The 24033-nt window shown below is 40.8% G+C and overlaps 1 protein-coding gene across 1 annotated transcript; it reads left to right on the top strand.

Moving 5' to 3' along the window:
- Window positions 1–1825: 1825 nt before the first annotated feature.
- Window positions 1826–23639, top strand: map1b (microtubule-associated protein 1B). The gene is made up of 7 exons (XM_075455536.1): window positions 1826–2222; window positions 4429–4530; window positions 12324–12406; window positions 13195–13335; window positions 14973–20157; window positions 20256–20485; window positions 21434–23639. The coding sequence occupies exons 1-7, from the start codon at window positions 2039–2041 to the stop codon at window positions 21587–21589; spliced, it is 6081 nt and encodes a 2026-aa protein (XP_075311651.1). The 5' UTR covers window positions 1826–2038; the 3' UTR covers window positions 21590–23639.
- The last annotated feature ends 394 nt before the right edge of the window (window positions 23640–24033 follow it).

The following is a 24033-nucleotide window of genomic DNA, read 5'->3' as shown; positions in this document are numbered from 1 at the left end:
GAAAACCACGAGTCCTGTTACTTTAACACCAAACTGAATATTGTTGAGGCCAAGCACAGCCCCTAATCATTGCATAAGCTCTCCCATCAGGACGATGTACCACTCGACACCACAAAAACTGCTCACGGAATAAAACAAATGGCCCAAGGTATTGATTTTGCATCTAAACTCTCAAGATCCCAGTCCGGTCGGGCATTCATCCAGGCCCCATCCCACAACCAAGAGGATTCAAAGGATGAGCTGTCAATGTCTCCAACAGATACCATGTCTATGCCCCTGTTTCCTAAATTAAAGAGGACCTACGCAGTCTTTGGCAGGTAGTTTTAATCCTGTGGTCGATTGGTGAGCATATCTCATTCTGTGTCTGCCACATTTGTTGTTTCAACAACAGTTTTCAGAGGAATGAAATTTTCAGCAGTAAGGTTTTCCTCCTGAGGGAAGTAAACATCTTTTATGTTTATATCAAAGGATAGAATGCCACTGCCAACTCCATTTAACATCTACATACGCACACTCACACTCACTTCTTTTCTAATAAAACATGACAGACAGGAATCCTGTGATCTCAGTTCTTTTTATTTGCTATTCAGTTGTAGTTGTCCATCTTTAACCCCCTGTCGGATCGGATATTTCTTTCATAGGAGCACAAATGCAGCAAATGAAGTTTTTTTTTTTCTGTTGTTGATGCTACAGTAGGTGGAAGCTTTCCACAATCAAAGAGAGACTCCCTGTGAGACTGTGAAGGAGAGCAAAGACGACAACAGACGAACACACCTACCTCCACATGAAGGAAGCTTTTAGAATTAAATGCCAAACAACGTATTCCCTGAGCCAATCAAGCATAGGCCTATATAATATGTATAATATATGTCCAACATGTATTGCTTTACACGGATATAATTAAAGTTACGCCACAGATGTTTTTTCACACACACAATTTACCGTGGTCATTCTTGGAAGGAAATGTGTGAGCACTGAGGTTTTATGAACTCTGTGCCCAATAACAATAAATCCTTATCCTGAATGTGTGCTTCTCTGAATACTCTGAAAATGTTAACAATTTGAAATTTGAAAAGAACAGGATAAAATGTTTACGACAGGGCATTGTTTTGGTCATTTTAACTATGTAAATGCACAAAATAATAATAAAACTAATTAAAAACAGAAATGAAATGGGGAGCAAAAAGGTAAATGACAATTCTGTATTACAAGTCTATGAGGTAAAAGGATACAAAACAAAAAGATCATAAATAAGGATACGAAACAAATCTGTTTTACTGTCTGTTTAAATAAATGTTGGAAACTACATTTCCCACAATTCAAATCAACGACATCTTTCTGTAGACCCTCCCAGGAAAACAAATTCCATCATGCATCCAACTCGAGTTTGCAGGTTTTGTGTCTTGTACAAGCCCAAACTACCAATATTTGCTCTATTTGAAAAGTTGTCCTGTACAGTTTGTTTTTGTAAATTCAACACAACAAGCTTTCTTTCAAATTAAATGTCTCAAAGGGTCAAACCTTCTGGGCCTGATGGTTTTAGTTCCCATCCTTGTGAAGACTAAGAGTATTTGGGAATAACGAGGAGGCATTTTCTGAATGTTGTTTACAACCACAAAATGACCCCTGAAATCAGGCTTTTCCCTTGACTCGAAAGCAGATACTTTGCCAGTACAATTTTGGCATGTGAGTAACAAGTGATTAGGAGACCAGCACTGGTGAACACAAACAGTGAAAAGCATCGCATCTCTTCTTCCGGAGGCGTTTGATTCGTTGCGGATGACATCAGAGTGGAGTGAGTGTGCGAAAAACCCTCCCGACGTCCTCATCTCTCCCCGGTTACCGAGCATGACACAATGTCTGCCGGTATAAAAAGCTAGGGCCACTCCTATCCAGGCTCCACTTGTATGTCTGGAGAACCACCCCGGCGTTCTGCGGCGAATAAGGGGAGGAGGCAGGCTTCTGTTGGGATCCTGACATCTTACGTAGCCTACGGTGAAACGTGAAGGACAAACAGCCAGACAGGGAAGAGGAGAGGATGGCCACGCTGGTAGAATCTGCAGATATGGAGACTTTAGGCGGCCAAAGCCACATCGGGGCTTCCCCGACATCCTCCAGCCCCTCGCAGCACTTCAACGACAGCAAATTCTACCTGCTGGTGGTTATCGGGGAGATCCCAACAGAGGATCACCTCAAGTGTGCCATTGCGGATATAGAGAAAGGTAAGATGGGGCTTTGTGAGGTGGATGTAGGCCACTAAGAGCTGAACTTTACGCCTTAATAACTACTTGAGCAAGGATGTAAAGCTTGGAAGTTCGCCTTGTAGATTTTAAAGCTTGTTTACATGGCTTTGAAAGCTGCACCTGTTCGCAGCCCAGGACGTTAGGCGCGGCGCAATCGGCCAATTACGCATAGCTTATTAATGAGTAATTGAAATCTATGCGCATTTTTTAAATGTTTTTTTTTTTAAGTAGATGTTGCTCGTAATAGAGTTCTAGAACATCCACTCCCAGATGTATCACTACAAGCTATCTATATCCAAATGGGCTGGTCGCATTTCCCACCTCTTTTAACCCACAGGTACTTTCCTCACCTCCCACCCACTGTCTTTTAGAGCTGCTCGTGAGTGTAATTTTTTCGGTATCATATTTATATCAGTAGGCCCAATTGTTGTCATGCACACACGTGAGACAGGTCTCGTGTCCCGGTGAAGCGGGCAGCAATGATTCAGCATCAAATTTTCACAATGCGTCAATAATGCAGCCTTTCGCATATCTGCAACTCCAGCGCATCTTACGGGATTATTCAGGTGCGTCAGGCTTTTGTTCCACAGTTCACATTCGAGGGGGCGACGGCGGAAGGTTGTGGCACTCAAGTGCAACAAAGCTACGAAGCTGGATTTTTTTTTGTTTTGTTTAAAATAACGCTTTGTGTTTTCTGTAATGATTAATTGTCTGCAATAGCGGAACAAAAATAAATCGACGCCCCTTTCATCCCGTGGGAACATATCTCCATCTTCATCATTATCATCCCGCATCCAGTTCTCTCATCCCACACCGGCTTGTGGGCGTGGCCCTGTCCGCACTGCGGTCCCTACGGAAAGCCACAAGGACCCATCTTCAGACAGAGCCACAGCTGCTGCTGAGGCCTGCCTCCCAGGCTAGAGTGCACCGCTTGTGTTAGGGAGGAGTGCGAAGAGGAGAATATGGCGCAGTGACGGTGTGGCTGCAAATAAAGGTTCTTTTTACCCATGAAGCAAAGAGAAAGCTCCTAAAGAGGACATGCAGACTTTAATTTTATTTTAAAGGTTGAATGTGCTGCTTCATACAGATAAGAGTGATTTGAGTTTTCTTTCTAGGATCACTGCTGTTTAGGATTGTATTTAATCGATCAGAGCTTCTGCACATTTTAAATTCCCATTTGAATTAATAATGGTGAGTATTGTGGATGGTAAATCTTTTAAATGAAAGCTCATAGACTACATTGCATTTCAGGGGAAATCTTCTTGATTGGGGTTAACTCCTGTTTTGTTTTCATTTCCTTTATCAGTTCTTCAAATCTCCATGATTTTTTTCCCTGCTCAATATAATAATAAACTTTATTTCACAGACCCAAGGTCCAGATAAGAATATGCAGTAAATTAAAAAGACATACACCCCCCCCCCCCCCCCCCCCACACACACCACCACCACCACCACACATACACACACACACACACACACACACACACACACACACACACACACACACACACACACACACACACAGAGAGACAATCATTTCATAAAAATCGGATTGGGGATAGGCCCACATACAATTGGCTTTTCCAGTATTTCCAGATGTCAGAATTGTATTGGGTGTCACTTTCCTTTATATTAGACAACACCTTATGATTCCATTTCTTGATAGATTTAATCTACACATAAATTGTTTTGTTCCTCATTGTTTTGACTTGTTAATTAAACAACGAATAACAGCAGTTCCATTGCTTTTTAAGTTTAGGTCTGTCTGCCTTTTAGGTTCAGTTTACCTGAAAAAATGGCACCTTTCCTCCTGAACTGGCTTCATCTCAGGCGGTCATTAGCCTATGACACTACGTAATTATGGAGTCCACAATACTGTGACTCAGCACAGCAGAGGCTAACAGTGCATTTGGCCCACGGCTAAACACAAAAAGTACTATAGATATTTCCTATTATAGATTTCTTTGCCCATGCCAAATCAGTGACAAGTCTAGACATTGTCACTTTTAAATTTCTCCTACGAACTGGAAGCAGAGGATCAACAGAGCAGTTGTGCGGGTGACTGGAAGACCTTTAAGACCTGTTTTAATTGTAATGTCTGTGAGTATTGATTGATTCCCAAACAGAAAAGCTAACGTTGTTTTTTCTTTGCTGGTATTTGCCTGTGCTTTTGTGTATGTTGCAGGGATCCGTTCATGGGACACCAACCTCATTGACTGCAACCTGGACCAGGAGCTCAAGCTGTTTGTCTCAAGACACTCGGCTCGTTTCTCTGCAGATGTTAGAGGTAAACCGGAAATAAAAGACATTTGTGCTGATAATTTCATGCTGGATCATTTTTACACAGTGTTACATAGATGGGGATGGATTAAAGGAAAAAAAACCTCAACTGGGGCCCCCACTTTGAGGGGATCTGGCGACTCTGTACTTTGGGGCATTTTGCTGGCATGGTTTGGGGTCCATTTGTCCCCTTAGATAGAACGGTCCCTGCAGATCATTACAAAGCTGTTCTGAGTGCTGATTTATTTATTTTTTTTTTTTTATCTCAATGGGAGTGGTCTCTGTCTGGACAACTTCCGAACAAGGGGTCACTGAAGGGTTTTCCTCTTTCATAGTAACCCAATTTCAACATCAAAACAACAAATATCAGAATATGTCTTGTAAAAACAATGTACTCTGTGGTCTTCCATCCCTCCAGTTGAGATCGAAGGTCTTCTCAATTCGATATCAAGGTGCAATGAGGTTGTTCTGATAGCATACGGCGACTTATTACCCAATTGATATATTGGTGTTATTTGCTTTTTCACTGACACAAATATGTAACAGCCTTCACTGCACGCTAAACAAAAAGACAAGAAATGCAGATTTTCAGAGATAGAAGATATTTATTTGCTAAAGTAGATATGATACGTACTTTGCCTATATAAATCTTGCATACAAAGTCTTGCTTACCTTAAGTATCTCTTGCTAAATAGTTTATACATCAAGCAGAATCCTTTTTTTTCTATCTCTAGTCTAGAAGTCCAATCCAAATCCACATCGAATACATTTATTTATTTAAATGAATGCCATGTACTTTTTTATTGCGCATTTAAACCAAAAGACATTATTAATAAATTGATTTGGTTCCAGTAGTGAATGTGTCCAGGGATGAGACTGAATAAGGCAAGTTTTGGTGTTTGAATTACAAAAGACAATATGATATGAGTTCAATATATTTCTGCTTGAGAGAAAACTTACATTCCGTATTAAAGGTTCGTATTAAATAGGTTTGATCGTGTTTTGTGACAACGCATGTTGTGAAAATTAGAATTCTTACTGCTACCTCTTTGCGAGTCCCCTTTCAATTGGATCACTCTCCAGCTTCATGAGCCTGTACGAACTGTATCCATTTTGTACATCGCAAATGGTGCCCAAGAGGCGACGAGCTGAGAATTGAATCAGCCCCGCCCCTCACTGGCCGTCTCTGCTGGGTGAGCCACTGAGACAAATACAAAGTGGAGTTTAACGACGTTGTCTCAGATCTGAAATGATGAAGCTACAAGTGAGCACACACAAGAGGCTTCAGGAAACAGCCAAATTATCAGTAAGGCTCTTCTCATTTACCGTTTACATTACATTCATTTGGCAGACACTTTTATTCCTCCAAGTGAGGAACAGATTAGGGGAGCAATGTAGGGTTCAGTATCTTCTCTATGGAAGATTTGACATGTAAACTGAGAAAGGTGGAGATCAAACAAGTGATCTTCTGATTGAAAAACAACCATTCTACCTCTTGAGTTACAGCTGCCCTCATTATGTATATACATATATATATATATATATGTTTCATAAAGAAAATTAGTGAATGGAATTTGAACCAAGGCCAAAATGTGTTTCTATTGTTTGAAATGAAACAAATCCAACCCTTTACAACCATGTTAACATGCAAAATAAAAAGCGAGACATTTCACAATCCATGCAGCATTTTTTTGGCTGTTAGTTAGACTTATTAACCAAAAAGGAGCATGACACAGGGCTTTCAAGATCCATTTAACTGAGTCTGATTTTTAAATGGTGCATTTATTTGAGCACTTCCTGGAAAACCTCATTTCCAGTCACCTAAAAACTGTTCATAAGAACATACTTGCATTCTTGTGTATGCTGTCACATCACTGTCAGCTGTAACTTCCTTTCGGTATACAGGCATGCGGGTTTCATTACCTATTTCCGAATACATCCTCTCAGCGTTTTAAGGCTTGGCACTTTTATAGCTGTATCGTTTTCAAGGTGAAGGAGCAGCTCTATTAAGATGGAACAGATTCAGTCTGGTCAGACATGTGGTCTGTCAGTAGGCAGTGTGGCCTTGACGGTCAGCAGCAGTCAAACACTCTGCTTGGGTCTGCTTTGCTTAGATGCATTACAGACTGATCCACCAAATAAATGCTGCTGTAGGCTATTAATTATTTCCGTTCTGGATGTACAGAACAAGACTCAAGTAAACACAATGACTGATATAAAATGACATTTGGTGAAGCTCCAGTTTCTCTTTCCCTTTAATCTCACCTTGCCTTTTCCTTGTTCCCATCCTCCATTTCTCACTCTCCATCTTCCTCTGGTGTGCTGTTGCCTAGATGCACAGTTGATTTGGGAGTAATTAGCATCGTTGGGTCCCTGGTGGCAAGTGTGTGTCCGTAAACATAAAGAAGGGAGGGGAACAGGCTAAGGAGAAATGAGGGGGTGAGGGGAATGGTTGTAAATGAAAGAGAACTGGGAGGAAGGGGAACCAGGGAGCGAGGGAGGGGTTTGTTCTGAAAAAGAAATGCAGTCGATCATGGGGAAGGAAGACGATGCAGATAGTTCAAATATCATAAAGTCAACGATTTCTGACTGGGATCCTTTTGTTCTCTTGTATTGTGTGTCTCGACAAGTGTCCTTCTCAAGCTGAATTTTTCACTTGTCATAAATCATCTTCTTAATGTGAAATGCAAGAACTGGACTTGAACTGGATTGAAACTGCTTTTAATGCTTCGAATAGCAATGATTTCATGCATGAAACATAATTAGACCCCTTTACAGGAATATACTTTGAAAATGTTGGTGAATAATCTTTCTTCCGAATGTTTGAGGAGAAAATTGGTACCACTCTCATGTCTGTTAGTGAAATATGAGCCTACAGCCAGCAGCTGTTTGTTTCAAAGGATGACAAGAGGGTTCAATTTATTCAGCCATAAAGAACCTGAAAAGCAGACTGTTCTATTCAACTGACATTGACAACTTAAATTGACAGAGGCCTATATTCTACATAAAACTGCTGAAAAGCCTTTTTGCTAAACTAAGAAAAATTCTAATGAGAATAGCTTCAGTCTAGAAAGTAAATCAGAATATGTACCAAAATTTCAAACAAAGGCCTGCACCAAGCAGACAATGACTGCATCATTCAGCTGCTGTATTATTAATTTCAACAGCAGCTGCAGAAAATTCAAAATAAATAACTTCACACTATGCTTTTTTTTTTGTTAGTATGTTTACCTTTTGCTAGAGCTGTCTGGAGGAAACTATTCAGTGGTGTCAGACGCAGGAGCTCAAATGCAATTATCTGTCAGCTTGATAGATTACATACCATCCATCATATTGTGCACAGGAAGCCTGGACCCAACAGCAAGTGAGCTAAACTGGAGACCCTCAGTCTCTCTCTGATGGATATGTGATACTTTTGATTTAGATTTCCCAGCACGGCACCTTCAGTACAGACATCCTTAAAACTCAAAGCACAAATCCATTAAGAGCACTTGCTTTCGAGATGGAAGATAACATAATAACTTATGATCGGTTGTGATTAAAATCTCAGGCTTTGATCAGTAAATTTGACCAAGATGAAAATCTTCCTCATGCTTTCTCTTGATTCATCCAAACTGCTCTTTAGACATGCCAATGGACTGGTTTAGTATCTGTAAATCAGTAAGTCCATTGATTGGTCATGCATCTGTAGATGTAGATTTTGGGAAAACACATTTTCCAAACAGGTTGTGGTTCAATTTGATAAGTTAATCTCTAAAGGCTATGATTGAAAGTGATCTTAAAATTGAACATTGTTGATGGGAATCAGTACCACGTGACACTGGTCACTGATCGATCAGTGAGTCAGCCTGCTTTAAAGTGGTGGTAGTGCCATTAGCTCCATTTTCAGACATGTTATGTGTGCCGGTTCCCTTTTTAACCCTGCTGTGTGGGGACACCAGACCATGTGACACTAACTGTTCTGCTCCAGGGGCCTCTGTCTTTGCTGCTGAAAGTCACTGCTGTTATTCCGGGGTGAAGGATGAGACAAAAGAAAAGATGCTGACACATAAGGGAGATCCAAATGAGGGTATTGAATGATAACCCCAACATGTACGGTCTATTTAAAGGAAAACAAATATGCATTTTTAATTTAGTTTTTTTTGTGGTGCCATCCACATTGATGTTGCTTTCTGGTTCAGTCTATCTCAGAAAGGTTGTGCCAGTCTTTCATTTCCTATTCATCCAGTAAGAGAATGCTTGGCGATGCATGTCGCATTACTTCGCCTCCCGCTGAGACAGAGCCACGCTGAGCATTAAGGGTTTTTATATCAATCAGGGTCTCTGTCAGCATCGAGCAAGCTCGACTGCATCTGTCAATTTTGACATGTCAGCTCAGACACATGGCTGCTTTGCTGAGTTACTTTATGTGTAAGGACTGCTGCGTTTTCGGTTTTAAAACATGAAAGGCCAGAAAGGAGGGAGGGACCAACAATGAGACACAAAGGAAAACAGGACTCTTCTATATTACATTATCAGTCACAGATATGGCTTGTGTACAGAAGCATGAGTCGGATGAAAAATAGACTTAAGTGATTGATTGCGCTCTTATTTCACAGACCAGCAATAAGAGAGTTCTCAGAGAAGCTCTGGTCATCAGTTTGAGACTGCTGCCTCCTCAGATCCAATCTCAGCGGACCTGGTTTCCTTCCCGGTCGACTGGGTTTGAGTGATTGTGGTATCGGGCCGACACAAAAAATCTCTTTGAATCTTACAGTGTAATGCACATACAAATTAAACAATTGTTATAAAAGAAAAATATCACAGCTGACATTTTTGTCTTTGAACAGGCAGAACGCAGAGTAAATCAAAAACGTCTTAGGTAAAATCATTCATAGCCTCATCACTGAAAGGACATTTTTCCCTGAATTGTGATCTTTTGGCTGTTCTCCCCAAAGAGCAAAATTCTTAAGCATTATGATATTGATACATTTAGATTCAGAGTCTACACGGCACGACGTGTTTACTGGATAAATAATTTTTAAACTTGTTGCTTTCTTTTGTTTGGCAATGACTTGGCATTTCAATGTATACTTAGAAAATGTCTGTCACAACTTTCCTACTGTATACAAAGTTTCACTCATGTTTTAAATAAAATCAGTCAAAAACAATCACATAACTGGTTTGTTTATGAGCCAGTCCTCCAGTCGAAATGGGCACCTGGTTGTACCAACCATCTGGTACAAACCATGTCAGCAATTCCATTTTAAAGAAGGCACAAAATCATTTTGTTTAGAGCAGGGGCGTCCATTTTACCACTAGGACTTTGATGTTGGACAACTGAGTTTCTTACCATAATTTGTCTTTCACCTTTTACTTGACCTCTGGACCTAGGTTTTGTTTTCACTTTATCTTCAGTTAGGTTTAGGCACCAAAACTACCTGGTTGGGCTATGAAAGAGATTATCATTTGGATTACGACATACATTTTTGCACCAAGGGTGAATTGTCTTAGATAACTTCTGGAGGTTGAATATTGAGTATGAAAAGCCTGGGTTATACTGGAATTATTTTTACTTGAGGCAGCGCCAAGTGGTCAGTCACGAGTTGTTGTTTTTTTTTTACTTGGCTTGGCATTGGCTTCATTTCTCAACCCTGGAGGCTGTTGCAAGTTTACAAAACATAAATACAAGTGAGATGAGAATAATGAATACTGACACTAATTTCACCTTAAGATAAAAATACCTAAACATGCAGAAAAGAACTGGAAAGCACTGCCTCCACCCAAAATGACAAAAAAAATGTCCCTATATGTCTTTCAAGCATCTGTCATGGTATAACGTTTCTATGAAAGCTCAAAATTAAACACGCACCAGGAATGTTTTTCTTTCCAGACAACTTATAACAGAGTGTAATAAAAACTGCTAACGGGTTGACAAGTGCCTGGGAGATAACGAAATAAAGTGTCATTATTTCAGCCTAATGGTCATATGCTGTGTGGAAACAGCAGCAGTGAATACAGGGGTTTTTCATTGGGAGTGACAGTCCTGCGAGGGAAGGAGGGGGGAGTTATTGGCTGTGTGCAACATGATGAGAATCTGCTGTATGAAATATGGACGGGGGACTCGGCCGAGCAGCCATACAGCTGCTGCATTGTCACGCCTTTACTGTCTATCTTCAATGCTTCCGTATTATAAGATTATATCCATGTAACACTTCACAGTCTTCACACAGACCAGGGCTACATTTAATTTTCTTTCAGTCTACAGGCACCGTTACCTTATTTTCATGTGTATAATGTATAAATTGGCTAGGTTTAGCTATATGTTAATTTAAGAGTTTTAGGGGAAATATGTTTGAGATTGACGAGAAACAAAGAGGCATTGTGGAATTGGTTCAGTGTAGTCTGATTTCGGTTTTCCTAATCCCCCCTAACAAAGCACATAAAGCAGGATCATAGTCATTATCATAATCAATCACTCAAAACCTAAGATGATTGATTTTGAGCCTGTCACACCCCACCTTTTTTTCATCTGTGAGACCAGTCTCATGAAATAAAAATGTTAATTATGGGAAAACGCCACCTTATATTGCAGTGATTCATGATATTGTTGTCTCAAAAGCTAAAAAGTCAATTGCTGGTCAAATAATTCCCTAATTTAATAATGAATTAATCACTGTTTAACATTTTTCAAAACACGGATACAAAATGTTCCTACACTTTATGAAATATAAATATTTGCTGTTATTCTATGGCTTGAATCGGAACTTTCCCCCTGTGACTCCTGACATCTGACATTTATTTTCAATCATTCATGTTTATAAGATTGATATTTGAGTTAAACGATAAAAAGAGGTTGATTTAATATGATAGAAAAGCATTTTAATGCACTAATAATGAGTCTATGTAATTGTAAGTTATTAATAAGTTGATATGCTTTTGCAAGTATTCGGGGGAAGACCTTAAAAGTAAGCTAAAAATGGATTTCAAATCTATATTTGAATTAAACTGAAGGTTCTCTCGAAGTTGTATTAAGATTTACAGCAAGTATGAAAATAGGCCAAAACAACTCATGAAAGAACAGGTGACATATTTAGATTTAAACATTTAAATTCCAAATCAACACATTTAAAACAAGCTAGGGTATCCTAAATATAAAGCATTGAGAGGATATGAAATGCATTGAGTGCAAAGAAGTAACTTGAGTATGTCTTTTGCCAGATAGCTATTAAAAAAACAATAGTCAGTATTTTTTTTTTAAAAAAGCTTTCCTTAAATGTTTTAGTCATGACTTTTAGCTTGAAAAGGTTTTGTGAAGAAGCAGTAAGTGACATCACCTTTAGCTGCCAACCTTTTCAAACAAAAAGCAAATAAATCAACTGAAGTAAATGAATCGAATAGCACAACAAAAAAATCTTGCTGTTTTGTCATCACCCTCAATGCAGCGGCATACAGATTAGATAAATAATGTCTTTTAACAAATGAGGGTACAGGATCGTTTTAATTTAACTGGATTCAAACATGGGATTTAATGTCAAGGAGCTTGATTCAAGAAGGTGTTATCCTTCACCCTCCAGAGATTTAATCCATCTTAGTAATAAAGAGCTTTACTCTGCAGAGACTGTTGACATTTACACAGTCATATTGCAGCTGCCAGATTGTCCGCGTTTGATTAATAAGTTGATGAATTGGTTGAGCATTGACTTTCACAAGAATCAGAGGAGCGAGATAAGTTCGCTGCTGCTTTGAAATCCCTGTTTTGTGGTGTCATAATGTAAAAGAGCACTGATTCTACTTTCTTTTTTGTGTATGTGTGTTTAGGGCAGAGAATTCTTCATCATAAAAGTAATATCCTGGAGACGGTGGTGCTTATCAACCCTTCAGATGACGCCGTCAGCACTGAGGTAAAATGAGCTCCAACTATTGTCGATATGCTCTGATTTTGTTTCTTCTCCTGTTTTTTCACAAAGTGATATTTTATCCCTCTTTTGAGAGGGTGTTCATTAGGACAAACAATCCAGAGCAGGATTATTATTCATCTTGATGCTGCTGGCTGGATGAAAAAAATAGAATAGATTAAATTTAATGGACTACATAAATGCTCAATTTACTGCTAGGACAACAAGTGCAGCCATTTATCTTTTTCACAATTTAATATGAAGAAAGGGAGAGACGATCAGGAGCAAAGGTGATGCATGATTTTCTTCTGTGTCACCGCTCCTTTTCACTGTTGCCTCCAACCCCCCCCAGACATGTCTGCAGTCAAACTGCGCATTAATAATAACTCAGAGCACAGCAGGACTGACTGGGCCGGTCGCCCGGAGCAGCTGATGCTGTTGAAGTAGAAATAACGACCAGCAGAGAGGGGAAGAGAAAGAGAAGAATGAGGATGGAAGGAAGCTTTGCAGAGTGGACAGCAAGAGAGCAAGTTGGCTAATTAGCTAATGGATTTGAGTGACACTGAACCCGTGGTATTTCAGATACACTAAATCTCTAATCTGATTGCTGCAGCGCTAATACAGAATACAGGATTTCTAGTCTTTCTGAAGCAGCTGCCATGAATTAATAATGCTTTCATTTTGTTCACATGAATGCCATGCTCTGTGTTTAAATGTTTATTTATTTATTTACTTTTGGTTATTTGCCTTCATCACAACACTGAAATCAATGTTATTTTCCCCTTGGTTTCCAGTCTCGTTTGATGGTCTCAGACACAGCCAGGCACAAACTTCTGGTCCTGTCAGGGCAATGCTCTGAAAACACTGGGGAGCTGATTCTTCAGTCTGGATCGTTCTCTTTCTTCAATTTCATAGACATATTTACTGATCCAGAGGTAAGCCAACATGCAGAAGTTTCTTGTGATGACAAAACGTTTACAGACAAACACTAGCTTTAAGGTTTAAGTTCCAGTATGGTCTAAAAACAGGATCCCTTTTCATTTGCTGAACCCGTTCTATTTGATGAGTCAAAAATGTTTTATGGCCAACTCTGAAGACAATGACATTATGACCATTTTTATGGGGTTGCCTGAAGGAGAACTCTTAATTCCTGCACTGATTTTTGTTAGCGACCTGTTTAGCAAACCATCTCTCAGGAACAGTGACATGTAAGAGTACTGCCATATTGATTTGACCCAAGAATCGACCAGTAGTATTCATGCCTTGTCGCATATAATGTGCTAGTTTACATCAGTAGGCATCAGTGCAAAAATAAGTGAGAAGCAGACAGAAACAGCTCTTGTCTTTTTCCATCATATGAAAAAAATATTCACTTTCTGAGATTTAGAAGTACGTATATTCTTCGATGGCCTAAACATAGATTGGTATACTCTATATGGCTGCATACAAGCTGCACTATGCCACTGATTATTGCAGAGTATCATATAACACACAAAAAGGAGCAAGATGTAAAAAGAAATGTAACTATCAGAGATAAAGAAGCAATAGTTCAGACATTATGTATTTTGAGATATTCTGAAGCTAACCAGCTTGTGAGTCCAATGCCCACCTGTAATTCTACTCTTTATCTCTAGAAGTAATAGTGAGTGTCTTCCTGCTGTTTTCACATTTAAAAGATGAGAATAGTAAAAGGTGAATGGAAAAGCTAAAAATTTAAAAAAAACTCACAAGAAAGTTTATGATCGTGCCTGAGTTTTTTTGTCGTGTTTCTAAGACTTCATACACATGAGGGGGAATGGAAACAACTTTGCAAATCGCATCTGACCTGGCAAATATATATATATATATATAAAAAAAAAACAAGACTCACCAGCAGTTTCCCATCTAAGTTTGCAAATGATAAACACTTGCTGGCATCTTCCCAGATATTCCCAGAGATGAACGTAATTTCTTACTGAAGAAACACTGCAATTCGGTGGATTTCCACTACCGTTGTTGTTCTTTTTTACTCCTCAAGGTTTTTTTCCAGTTGGGACAGCTACTTTGTCAACAGAATTTTTCTGCCCAAGCAACGTCACCTACACCGCTATCATTTGGCAAGACTAGGCAGCCTAGTTTACTCACTTTGAACCCATGAGTGGAAATGTATCTAATTCAAAATTCTTTAGAAGTGGTTCACAAAGGGATCAAATCTAGTTAAAGTTCAGTCTGCCCTCAGTCCAACATGAGAAAAAGAGTTTAAATTTCTCATCTCTTGTCAATTCTATTGAGAGAGGTTCATTCATGAAACAATTGATATTGGACAATGTTATCATCTTGTTGATCACTCCCATTTCAGTAGGCATTGCGGTTTACCCTAAACTATTACTAGTCTAGCCAATTCTGTCTGAATTTAATGTAATTTCAATCTATCTAGATAAAGAAGTAGCGACTTTTACAGGAACATACAACCTTTTTACAAACTGTGTCTTTAAGAACTGCTGGCAAATTATGACTCTGAAATTGTATTCGTTTTTTTAATAACTCCTAAATGCTAAAAATGAAGAATCACTCGATTTTTCTCATTAAACAGATTGGCGAATTGCTCAGCACCATTAACCCAGCTAACAAAGCCAACCTTACACTCTCCTGCCCTGAACAAGGCGACTGGAAAAACTCCAACTTGGACAAACACAACCTTCAAGACTTCATTAACATGAAACTAAACTCCACTCTCATCCTCCCCGAAATGGAGGGCCTCTCAGAGTTCACAGAGTATCTATCTGAATCAGTTGAGATCCCATCTCCTTTTGACATGTTAGAACCTCCAACCTCAGGTGGATTCCTCAAACTCTCCAAACCCTGCTGTTACATATTCCCTGGTGGTCATGGTGACTCTGCTCTCTTTGCTGTAAATGGTTTCAACATGCTCATTAATGGCGGCTCAGACAGGAAATCATGCTTCTGGAAGCTGGTGAGACATCTAGACCGGGTTGACTCTATCCTCCTGACCCACATCGGTGACGACAATCTGCCAGGCGTCAATAGCATGCTGCTGAGGAAGATTGCAGAGCTGGAGGAGGAGCAGTCACAGGGTTCGACAGCTAACAGTGACTGGGTGAAAAATATGATTTCACCAGACATTGGCGTTGTGTTTGTGAATTTTCCTGAAAACCTGGATAATCCTGAACCTAATTACAGAGTTCGCAGGAATGTTGAGGAGGCAGCCCTCACCCACCAGTTCCTCAACAAGCTAAATTTGAAGATTGAACCTTTGCAAAGGCCAGTAGGGAACGCTATAGAACCAATCATACTTTTTCAGAAGATGGGTGTGGGGAAGCTTGAGATGTATGTGCTTAATCCATCAAAGAACAGCAAGGAGATGCAGCACTTTATGAAGCAGTGGACAGGAAGTGAAAAAGACACAACTTCCATCCTGCTTCCAAATGGAAAAGAATCTGAGTTCCCTCTTTCTTACTTGACTTCTGTCTCGTCTCTCATTGTGTGGCACCCCGCAAATCCCTCAGATAAGGTAGTGCGAGTTCTCTTTCCTGGAAATGCCACCCAGCATCACATCTTTGAAGGCTTAGAGAAGCTAAAGCACTTGGACTTCTTGAGGCAGCCAGTTGTCACTCAAAAAATGATGTCCTCTAGTTTGCCATCTACGCCTACACTAAAGCAAGCAAAGATGAAACACAGAACAGACAGCAAAGAGAGCCTGAAATCTACTCCAAAGCCATCACCAAGCAAAAGCATCAGAAAAGAGTCAAAGGAGGAAACACCGGAAAAGGCAAAGATAGATGCAGAATCAACTCATGAGAAAACACAAAAGACAGAGAAAAAAGAGAAGGTCCCACTGAAAAAAGAAAAGGCAAAAACATCTGAGAAAGAGTCAAAAGGAAAGGTAGATAAAACTGCCCAAAATGAAACTCCAGAAAAGAAGAAGTCTGAAGTAAAACCCAAAACTGAAAAGACTGTTAAAAAGGAGGCTAAGGCATCCGTGGAAAAGAAAAAGGAGGTTAAAAAGGATGTAGCAAAAAAGGAGGACGCATCCAAACAAGAAGTTAAAAAGGATGACAAAGTGAAGAAAGATGAGGCAAAGAAAGTTATGAAAAGGGATGTTAGAAGAGACTCGCCTATGAAAGAGAAGAAGGAAGAAAAGAAAGAGCTAAAGAAAGATGTCAAAAGAATCTCTAAAGACGTTAAAAAGACCTCTGCAGGCGAAGAAAAAAGTCTAAAACCAAAGCCCCTGAAGAGAGAGGACACCTCAAAGAAAGATGCAGGAGTTCCATCAAAATTGAAAGAGAAAGGAAAGTCGAAGTTGACAAAGAAGGAGACAAAGGTGGATAGTAGCATTCCGGCAGTGAGTGCTGCTGTTGTCACAGCGGATCCAGAAGCAGAAAGATCCTTAATGTCCTCACCAGAGGACCTCACTAAAGACTTTGAGGAGCTCAAAGCAGAAGATCTGATAGAGGACGATGCAACTGTTCAACAAAATCAAGAGACAGAAGCTGAGATGATCCACCATGAAGAAATGATACAGACCAAAGAGTCACCAGAGGCTTTAGAGTCTTTGGACGAGGGTATAACCACAACTGAAGCAGAAGGAGAGAATGGAGAGACTCCAGAAGAGCAAGCACTTAAGGGGAAAATCAATGGTAGCGTGTCTGAGAAGTTTGAAGATGAGGGCACTGTAATGGAGGAGACCTCTGAGGGAGGGGAGTATGAAGAGAAGGGAGAGATAGAAGAAGTTTATGAGCCACAGAGAGTGGAATTCGATAGAAATGATCCCACCTCCAGTACAGATGACCACCAAGCCAAAGTGAAACAAGAAGATCACATTGAGGAAGATGATGTGGCAAATAAAAATGTGGAAGAGGAGCATTTAAGTCCTAGAGAAACCGAGAAGCAGAATCTGTTTGTCTCAGCCTCACCCAAAGTGTCCTCACCAGTTTCTCCAGCTGCGTTTATCCACTTTGAAATGCTTCAACCTGGCATTGAGAGCTCTACAGCTTCTGATGATGAGAACAGAGATGAACCCCCTGAGGATTATACTGTCACATCTGGCTACACTCAGTCCACCATTGAAATCTCAAGTGTGCCTACTCCCATGGATGAGATGCTGACTCCAAGGGACATCATGAGTGACGAAGCCATCAATGACGATACAGAATTTCCATCACAGGATGTTGGCAGGTTAGAGAAATCAGTGTCAGGAGAGTTTGATAAAAAAAAGGTCTCTCCACTTCAGGATATGCCGGGGTCCGATCGCTCTCAAAGTGCGGCCACAGAGGGCCAAGACTACAACCATTCTGCTTCTACAATATCTCCCCCTTCATCACTAGAGGAGGATAAATTCTGTAAGGAGTTTCCCCAGGAAGAGAAAGATGAAGGGTTTGCCACAACTCAAGAGTCACATGAGAAGTATGACACTGACTCAGCCAGACTCAGCTCATTATCCACAACATCACCTCTTGTTCGTTCTCCCTCAGTGGAATGTAAAGATACATTTGAGTCTCATTCCATTTTTGCTCCTCCAATTGAACTCTCCTCAACGCTGACAGGGTGCACCAGAACAGCAGCTGATTCCTCCATGAGCCCAGATGACAAGACACTGGATGGAACCAACTCACCTCAGTCTTCAGGTCATACACCTTACTATCAGTCACCAGTCGATGAGAAAGTAGGAGGTCTACCACCTGTGTCTGAAGATAAGGCACAGGGTCCGGTCATTGTGGAGGTCATGAGTGATAAAGAAGATTCCTCCATCAGATTCAGCCCTGAGCCAGATGAGCCAGAGCTTGAACATTCCTCTCCAGTGGAGAGGGTTGTGTCCCCTCCCAAGAGCCCACCTGAGCCTGAGCCTGAATCCCCAATGAAGAAGGAAAAGTCACCTTTCGATATAGATCCTGAAAGACCTGAAGAAAACAGCAATTCACTCCTGTATTCAGAACCACTGACCAAACAAGAATCCGACATAAATCTTTCCACAGCTTTTAAAGAAGAGAGTAAGATGTCCATTTCAGAGGGCACAGCTTCAGACAAGTCTGGAACTCCCCTGGAGGAAGTTGTAGCAGAAGACACATTTTCACGTCTGGCCTCAGTATCTACAACCTCTCTGGCCACCAGTTCATTGCCAGAACCAACTACAGATTCTCCTTCTCTTCATGCTGAGGTTGGCTCTCCTCATTCAACAGAGGTAGATGACTCTTTGTCTGTATCAATGGTTCAGACTCCAACCACTTTCCAGGAGGCTGAGGGATCTCCAACCAAGGAAGACAGTCCGAGGCCCATGTCTATTTCCCCAGACATCTCACCTAAGGCAAAAAGCAGGACACAGACACAAGACGCAAAATCTCCAGAGCATTCCACCATGTCAATCGAGTTTGGCCAGGAGTCCCCCGACCACTCCTTAGCACTGGACTTCAGTAAGCAGTCACCCGAGCAACAGTCAGTAGGCAGCAGCTCACATGCTACAGCGAATGGACCAACTGAGATTGACTACAGTCCGTCAGATGGAACTGAGGTAAGAGCATCTGGAGAGCCCAAATCTGCAGTGGAGAACACTTTGCTTTTTGAGGAGAGTGATTCAGCCCGTGCCACCTCTGCAACCCCCTCAGATGCATCCCAGTCAACTCCCTCAGTCACAACCCCATGTCAAATGACAGAGATCCAACCTGCTGTGGGAGAGAAAACAGACAAGTCTCCAGTCACTCCAAAAGCATCGTCTCTTACCCTTTCTCCCCATTCTAATGAGCCGTCTCCTGTGCTAGGAGGTCCCCCAGCTAAAGAAAGCACCAGCCCAGTTTCACCATCTGTGGAGAGTGTAGCTACATCTGACCCACAGCAGAAATGTGACATGTCACCCTCACCTCCCAAAGCCTCTTCCCCATCCCTTTCTTTAAATCTTTCGAAAGGAGAAACTCTTTCCCCGGCCAAGGAGACTAATCCTTTTAAATGTGAGGATTCTGCATTTGAGAAAAAATCCCCACCGACACCCAAACTCCCTTCACCATCTAGTCTACCTCTCTCTTCTGATGCACACAGTTACAATTCTGCCTGTGGCTCCAGGGACCCAGAATCCATTAAGAGGAGCCCCTGTGCAGTGTCCAAAACTGATGTAGACCTCTGCCTTGTCACTTCTTGTGAGTACCGTCACCCCAAGACCGAACTGTCGCCGTCTTTCATCAACCCTAATCCTCTTGAATATTTCATCAGTGAAGAGAAGGCTTTAGATGATGAAAGACCTTTGGTCAAGTCAGGGGGAGGGCCCCCACCCCCAGGAGGTAAGCTTTGTGCTAAACAATGTGAGGAGACGCCGCCTACGTCTATCAGTGAATCTGCCCCCTCTCAGACAGATTCAGATGTTCCACCAGGGACAGAAGAGTGCCCCTCCATCACAGCAGATGCAAACATTGACTCTGAGGATGACTCCGAGACCCTGCCCACCGACAGAACTCTGACCTACAGGCATGCCGATCCTCCTCCAGTGGCACTCAGGGACTCTGCTCCATCTTCAGGCCACCATGATGTCTGCATGGTGGACCCAGAGGCACTGAAGGCTGAAGAAAACCTTCACAATGCTAATACAGATGGAGGAGAGAAGCCAAGCAAGAAAAAGCTCTTAAAAAAGTCCTCATCACCTGCTAGGAAGGCTGGTCTGTCAAAAGTGAAGGACTCAAAAACTGCCTCTCCTAAGAAGGGTGTCGGAGAAGGGAAAGATGCCAAAAATGCAACCAATACCTCTGCGTCCAGAGGTGTGAAAAGCACCACATTAGGTGAGTACTTTTTAAACACTGTTCACATAAATGTCCTCTGTTTCTATTGCTGTTGAAATGTTATCATTTTTTGGTCATCGTATGTATCATTTTTTCAGGCACAGGTAGCGGAAAAGTATCATCTCTGCCCAGCTGTCCTCCCATGTACATGGATTTGGTTTACATCCCCAATCACTGCAGTGCCAAAAATGTGGATGCTGAGTTCTTTAAGCGTGTGAGGTCCTCCTACTATGTAGTCAGTGGCAATGACCAGACAGCTCAGGAACCCAGTCGGGCTGTCCTTGACGCTTTGCTGGAAGGAAAGGCCCAGTGGGGAAACAACCTGCAAGTAAGTTTCAAGTATCAATATAATGTTTACTTTTGATATTCCAATACTGTAAAAGTTAACAGTCAATCAGAATTTGGCATTAGATGCTCTGAGACCAGATTTATTTTAAAGATGCAAACACAGCTGGTCAGCTTGTATTGCCATATATTAACCCTATTAGTCTTCTTTGATCACATTTTAATTACTTTTGGTTGCATCTCATTATATAGATGCAGATTCCTCTATATCAGCTGTAGCTGTAGAAATTATAACCTTGCCTTAAAGAGGTGTTCAATATCTGAATAATAAAAGTCAAATCTTCCCCGAATCTTCAGTCGAATCTTCAAAGCAATTACTTCTTAATGCATTTCCAAAGCTCTTTTGCTTTAAAAAATAAAGACTTGGCCAATAAAATAGAAATGCTCAATAAATACTCTTCAAGACTTCTTTAGATACTTTGTTTAATGCAATCTTATCACGTTGTCACACAGAGGCTATATCATATTAGTATGATAAGAAAATGATATAGAATATTACTTCATCATCATGTTTGGTAAGTATAAATGTAAAGAAAAAGCCACACAAGTGAAAGATATCGTCATGGGCTGCCCTCACTCACCCTCCTGTCCTCATTGCTCTCTACAAAAATCCCAGTTTGTACTACTGGATAGATATCATCGGGCGTCACATTGAAAGTGTAGTCCAGCAGGTGTTGTGGGACAGAATTATGGTCCAGTGTTTACCCTGCTAAAAGAGATAATAATCCTTTCCTTTGAAGCAGTGTTTTCTTCCAACAGCTCTTATCATGCATGCTCCTTAAATACTTCCAGGTCATTTCACTCAGTTAGGAACCGTCTTATGAGGTCACAGTCATACATTAATAATGATTTTGATGTATGATGTAAAACTCTTTTTTTTTTTTTTTTTTGTAATATTAAAATTTAGAAACCGCTCTCTGTCTGCTCTCAGGTCACGCTAATCCCGACCCATGACACGGAAGTGATGAGGGAGTGGTACCAGGAGACCCACGACAAGCAGCAGGAACTGAACATCATGGTCCTGGCCAGCAGCAGCACGGTCGTCATGCAGGATGAGTCCTTCCCAGCTTGTAAGATAGAGATGTAGGCCTGCTCTGCCAGGGATCAGGAGGGACCATTTTCTGTGGGAGAAAACTAAATCCATGTAGCATAAAGCCTGAGCAGACACTTAAACACTATATTAAATCCGAGTATTAACTAGCAACAAAAGATACTGGAACTGTGATCGGATTCTGATAGAAATAGATCAAACAGAAGGGAGATAAGAAATCGAATAAACCAGCATACCCATGATTGTCCAAGTTTGCTAATTCGAGTGTAGTTCCAATAACGCCGTTGTTGATATATTGAGTTTTCCCCCCGAATCCCCAGATCAACATTTATTGAGCTTTGAATCAATTTTGTTGCATTCAAGGAGCTAATCTTTCCCGCATCTGCTGTGTTTTCAAGTAATGGCTGTTATGCACACCAAAGAATAGAACAGCACTCTGCCACTGCCTTAGGAAATCAAAATGAATGTAGAGGAACTGGCAGAAGATTTGATAGGTGACTCTAAATAAGTGAGGTTTATCCCTTAATGTAATGGTGATTACGGAGTGAAATTGTGCTGATAAATTAAAGGGACACTTGACTCTGATGAGCATTGGAATGATGTCTAAACATCTTATTCTTCATAGGCCAGTCAGAGTGCTGCTAATGAAACTTTACCTTCTGTTGTTCAGTTTGCTGAGTTTTAGTTATTATTCCGTCTGTTTTTGCCTGTTTTACGTTGCTGCTGATGTGTTTGAAATGATTTGTGACGTTACATTTATAACGTTATATATTTATTTGAGCTTCTTGATTGTCCAGACACTGTGCGACAGGAAGTTGCTTCTTAACGCTCTCGCTTGCCTTCGTCACATCTGTAAAATCGTTTTAGATGACTGCCTTTGTTTTCAGATTATCAGCTTTATTGACAGAATTTGAATTTTCTTTCGAGAAAACTTGTTATGATTTCATAAAAATGTTTTTTATGTAATCAATGAGCTATTGGGAAGCTTGCCTTTCCCCACTGTAAAGCTGGTGAAGCAGGATATTTTCATAAACCTCAAAATGTCTTGTTTTTCTAAAGCATTGTACTATAATTATAAATAGCTTTGCGGCCAATAGAGTGGTTGGGAGACACACATGAGTTATGCTACATTAGGATTTTTCTCTTTTTGTAATGGGGATTTTGCTCAGACCTGAGAAATAAGAACAGGGTTACAGTCATTTTAAAAAGGATGGGGCATTCTGACTTTTGCAGGTTGTGCCATGACATATGTACTTCACAAACTTCAGTGATTGCCAGTGGCACTTGCTTTGGGGTACATCACGTCGGAGATTTCTGGGCCGACAGAGAAAACTTAGGCCAGAATGACAGCGAGTCGGCTTCTAGGAGCGGCGTAGTCATGAGGGAGGCAGCACACAAAGGTGAGAGTGAGTGACTAGTGTGTTTTTAGATGAAAGTATGTAAAGCAAAAACTGGACACTTTAAAGAGCAAACAAGACACGTACAAAACTAACAGTACAGAGGCCACAGATCAACTCTGACAGGTCAGCTTCTGGAGAAAACATTCAACAATTTACCACATGATGATGACAGGCTTTGGTATTTTGGGCTACTCAGTGGACTCACCAATGGCAGTGGATATTTCTAAAATGACGTTAGGTGTTCATGATACCCCAGACTGGTTTTTCCTGCTGGAGAAACTCAAATTACCACCATGGACTTACTTTCAAACTGAACTGACATTTTTCTCTTGGACTGACATTTCTTGTTTCTCTGTCTTCTGTCCCTGCATTTCCTCTCTTTCTCTCGATGACTATTTATCTGCCTTCTTCTCCCCATCTTTCTCTTGGGAGAACTTTAATAATGTTTGTCTGCAGCTGTGTGGTATATTTGTCTTGTGATCTCACGTCCTCTCTGCCTTTTCCCCAAACTCATATGTAACCTATAGCAATTAGTTCCAAGTGAAAATATTCATTAGTGCTTTCTGAAGTTTGTGTGCAATACCTCCTCTACTGTACCCGGCAAATCTAATGTAAGACGAACCACTACTAAAGAACAAACACCATTGAAAAATAACCACAATAAAAATCTGTTGTGAAAAAATAAGGACTGATGTTTTTGACTTTTCTGTCTACAGAGATTCAGGGCAGGGTGATCAATCTGCCAGGTGTTATAGTCAAACTTGTTAAAAACACGCTTTGGCTGGTAAATATCTTCCGTTTAACCTGCCCTGAGCAGATGAGCCAAAACCTCATTTTTGATCTTGCCTGTGTGAAATATAGATATTTAAACCTTTATATCTCCTGCAAATATTTATTATTGGGGCGATGTAACAAACCTAAAACGAAAAGAAGCCGAGTGAGAGTGGTCCCTCACTTAGCTCAGGCTAAAGAAAAAAAAAATCAAGAACTATAGATTACTATTTGAATTTTGTACAGGCATAGATAGACCCCACATCAGGTATCCTACTGACTTTGTTGGGGGGGGGGGCTTCCCATGTT

The sequence above is a fragment of the Odontesthes bonariensis genome, chromosome 22, assembly GCF_027942865.1.
Source record: "Odontesthes bonariensis isolate fOdoBon6 chromosome 22, fOdoBon6.hap1, whole genome shotgun sequence".
NCBI classification, from domain to species: Eukaryota; Metazoa; Chordata; class Actinopteri; order Atheriniformes; family Atherinopsidae; genus Odontesthes; species Odontesthes bonariensis.
The sequence above is the reverse complement of the archived record's forward strand: the minus strand, read 5'-3'. Positions and strand labels throughout refer to the sequence as shown.

Coding starts and splice junctions, on each gene's coding strand:
- map1b (XM_075455536.1), top strand. CDS start 2,039: ATGGCCACGCTGGTAGAATCTGCAGATATGGAGACTTTAGGCGGCCAA. Junction 13,336..14,972: donor ACATATTTACTGATCCAGAG/GTAAGCCAACAT, acceptor CTCATTAAACAG/ATTGGCGAATTGCTCAGCAC. Junction 20,486..21,433: donor AGTGGGGAAACAACCTGCAA/GTAAGTTTCAAG, acceptor GTCTGCTCTCAG/GTCACGCTAATCCCGACCCA.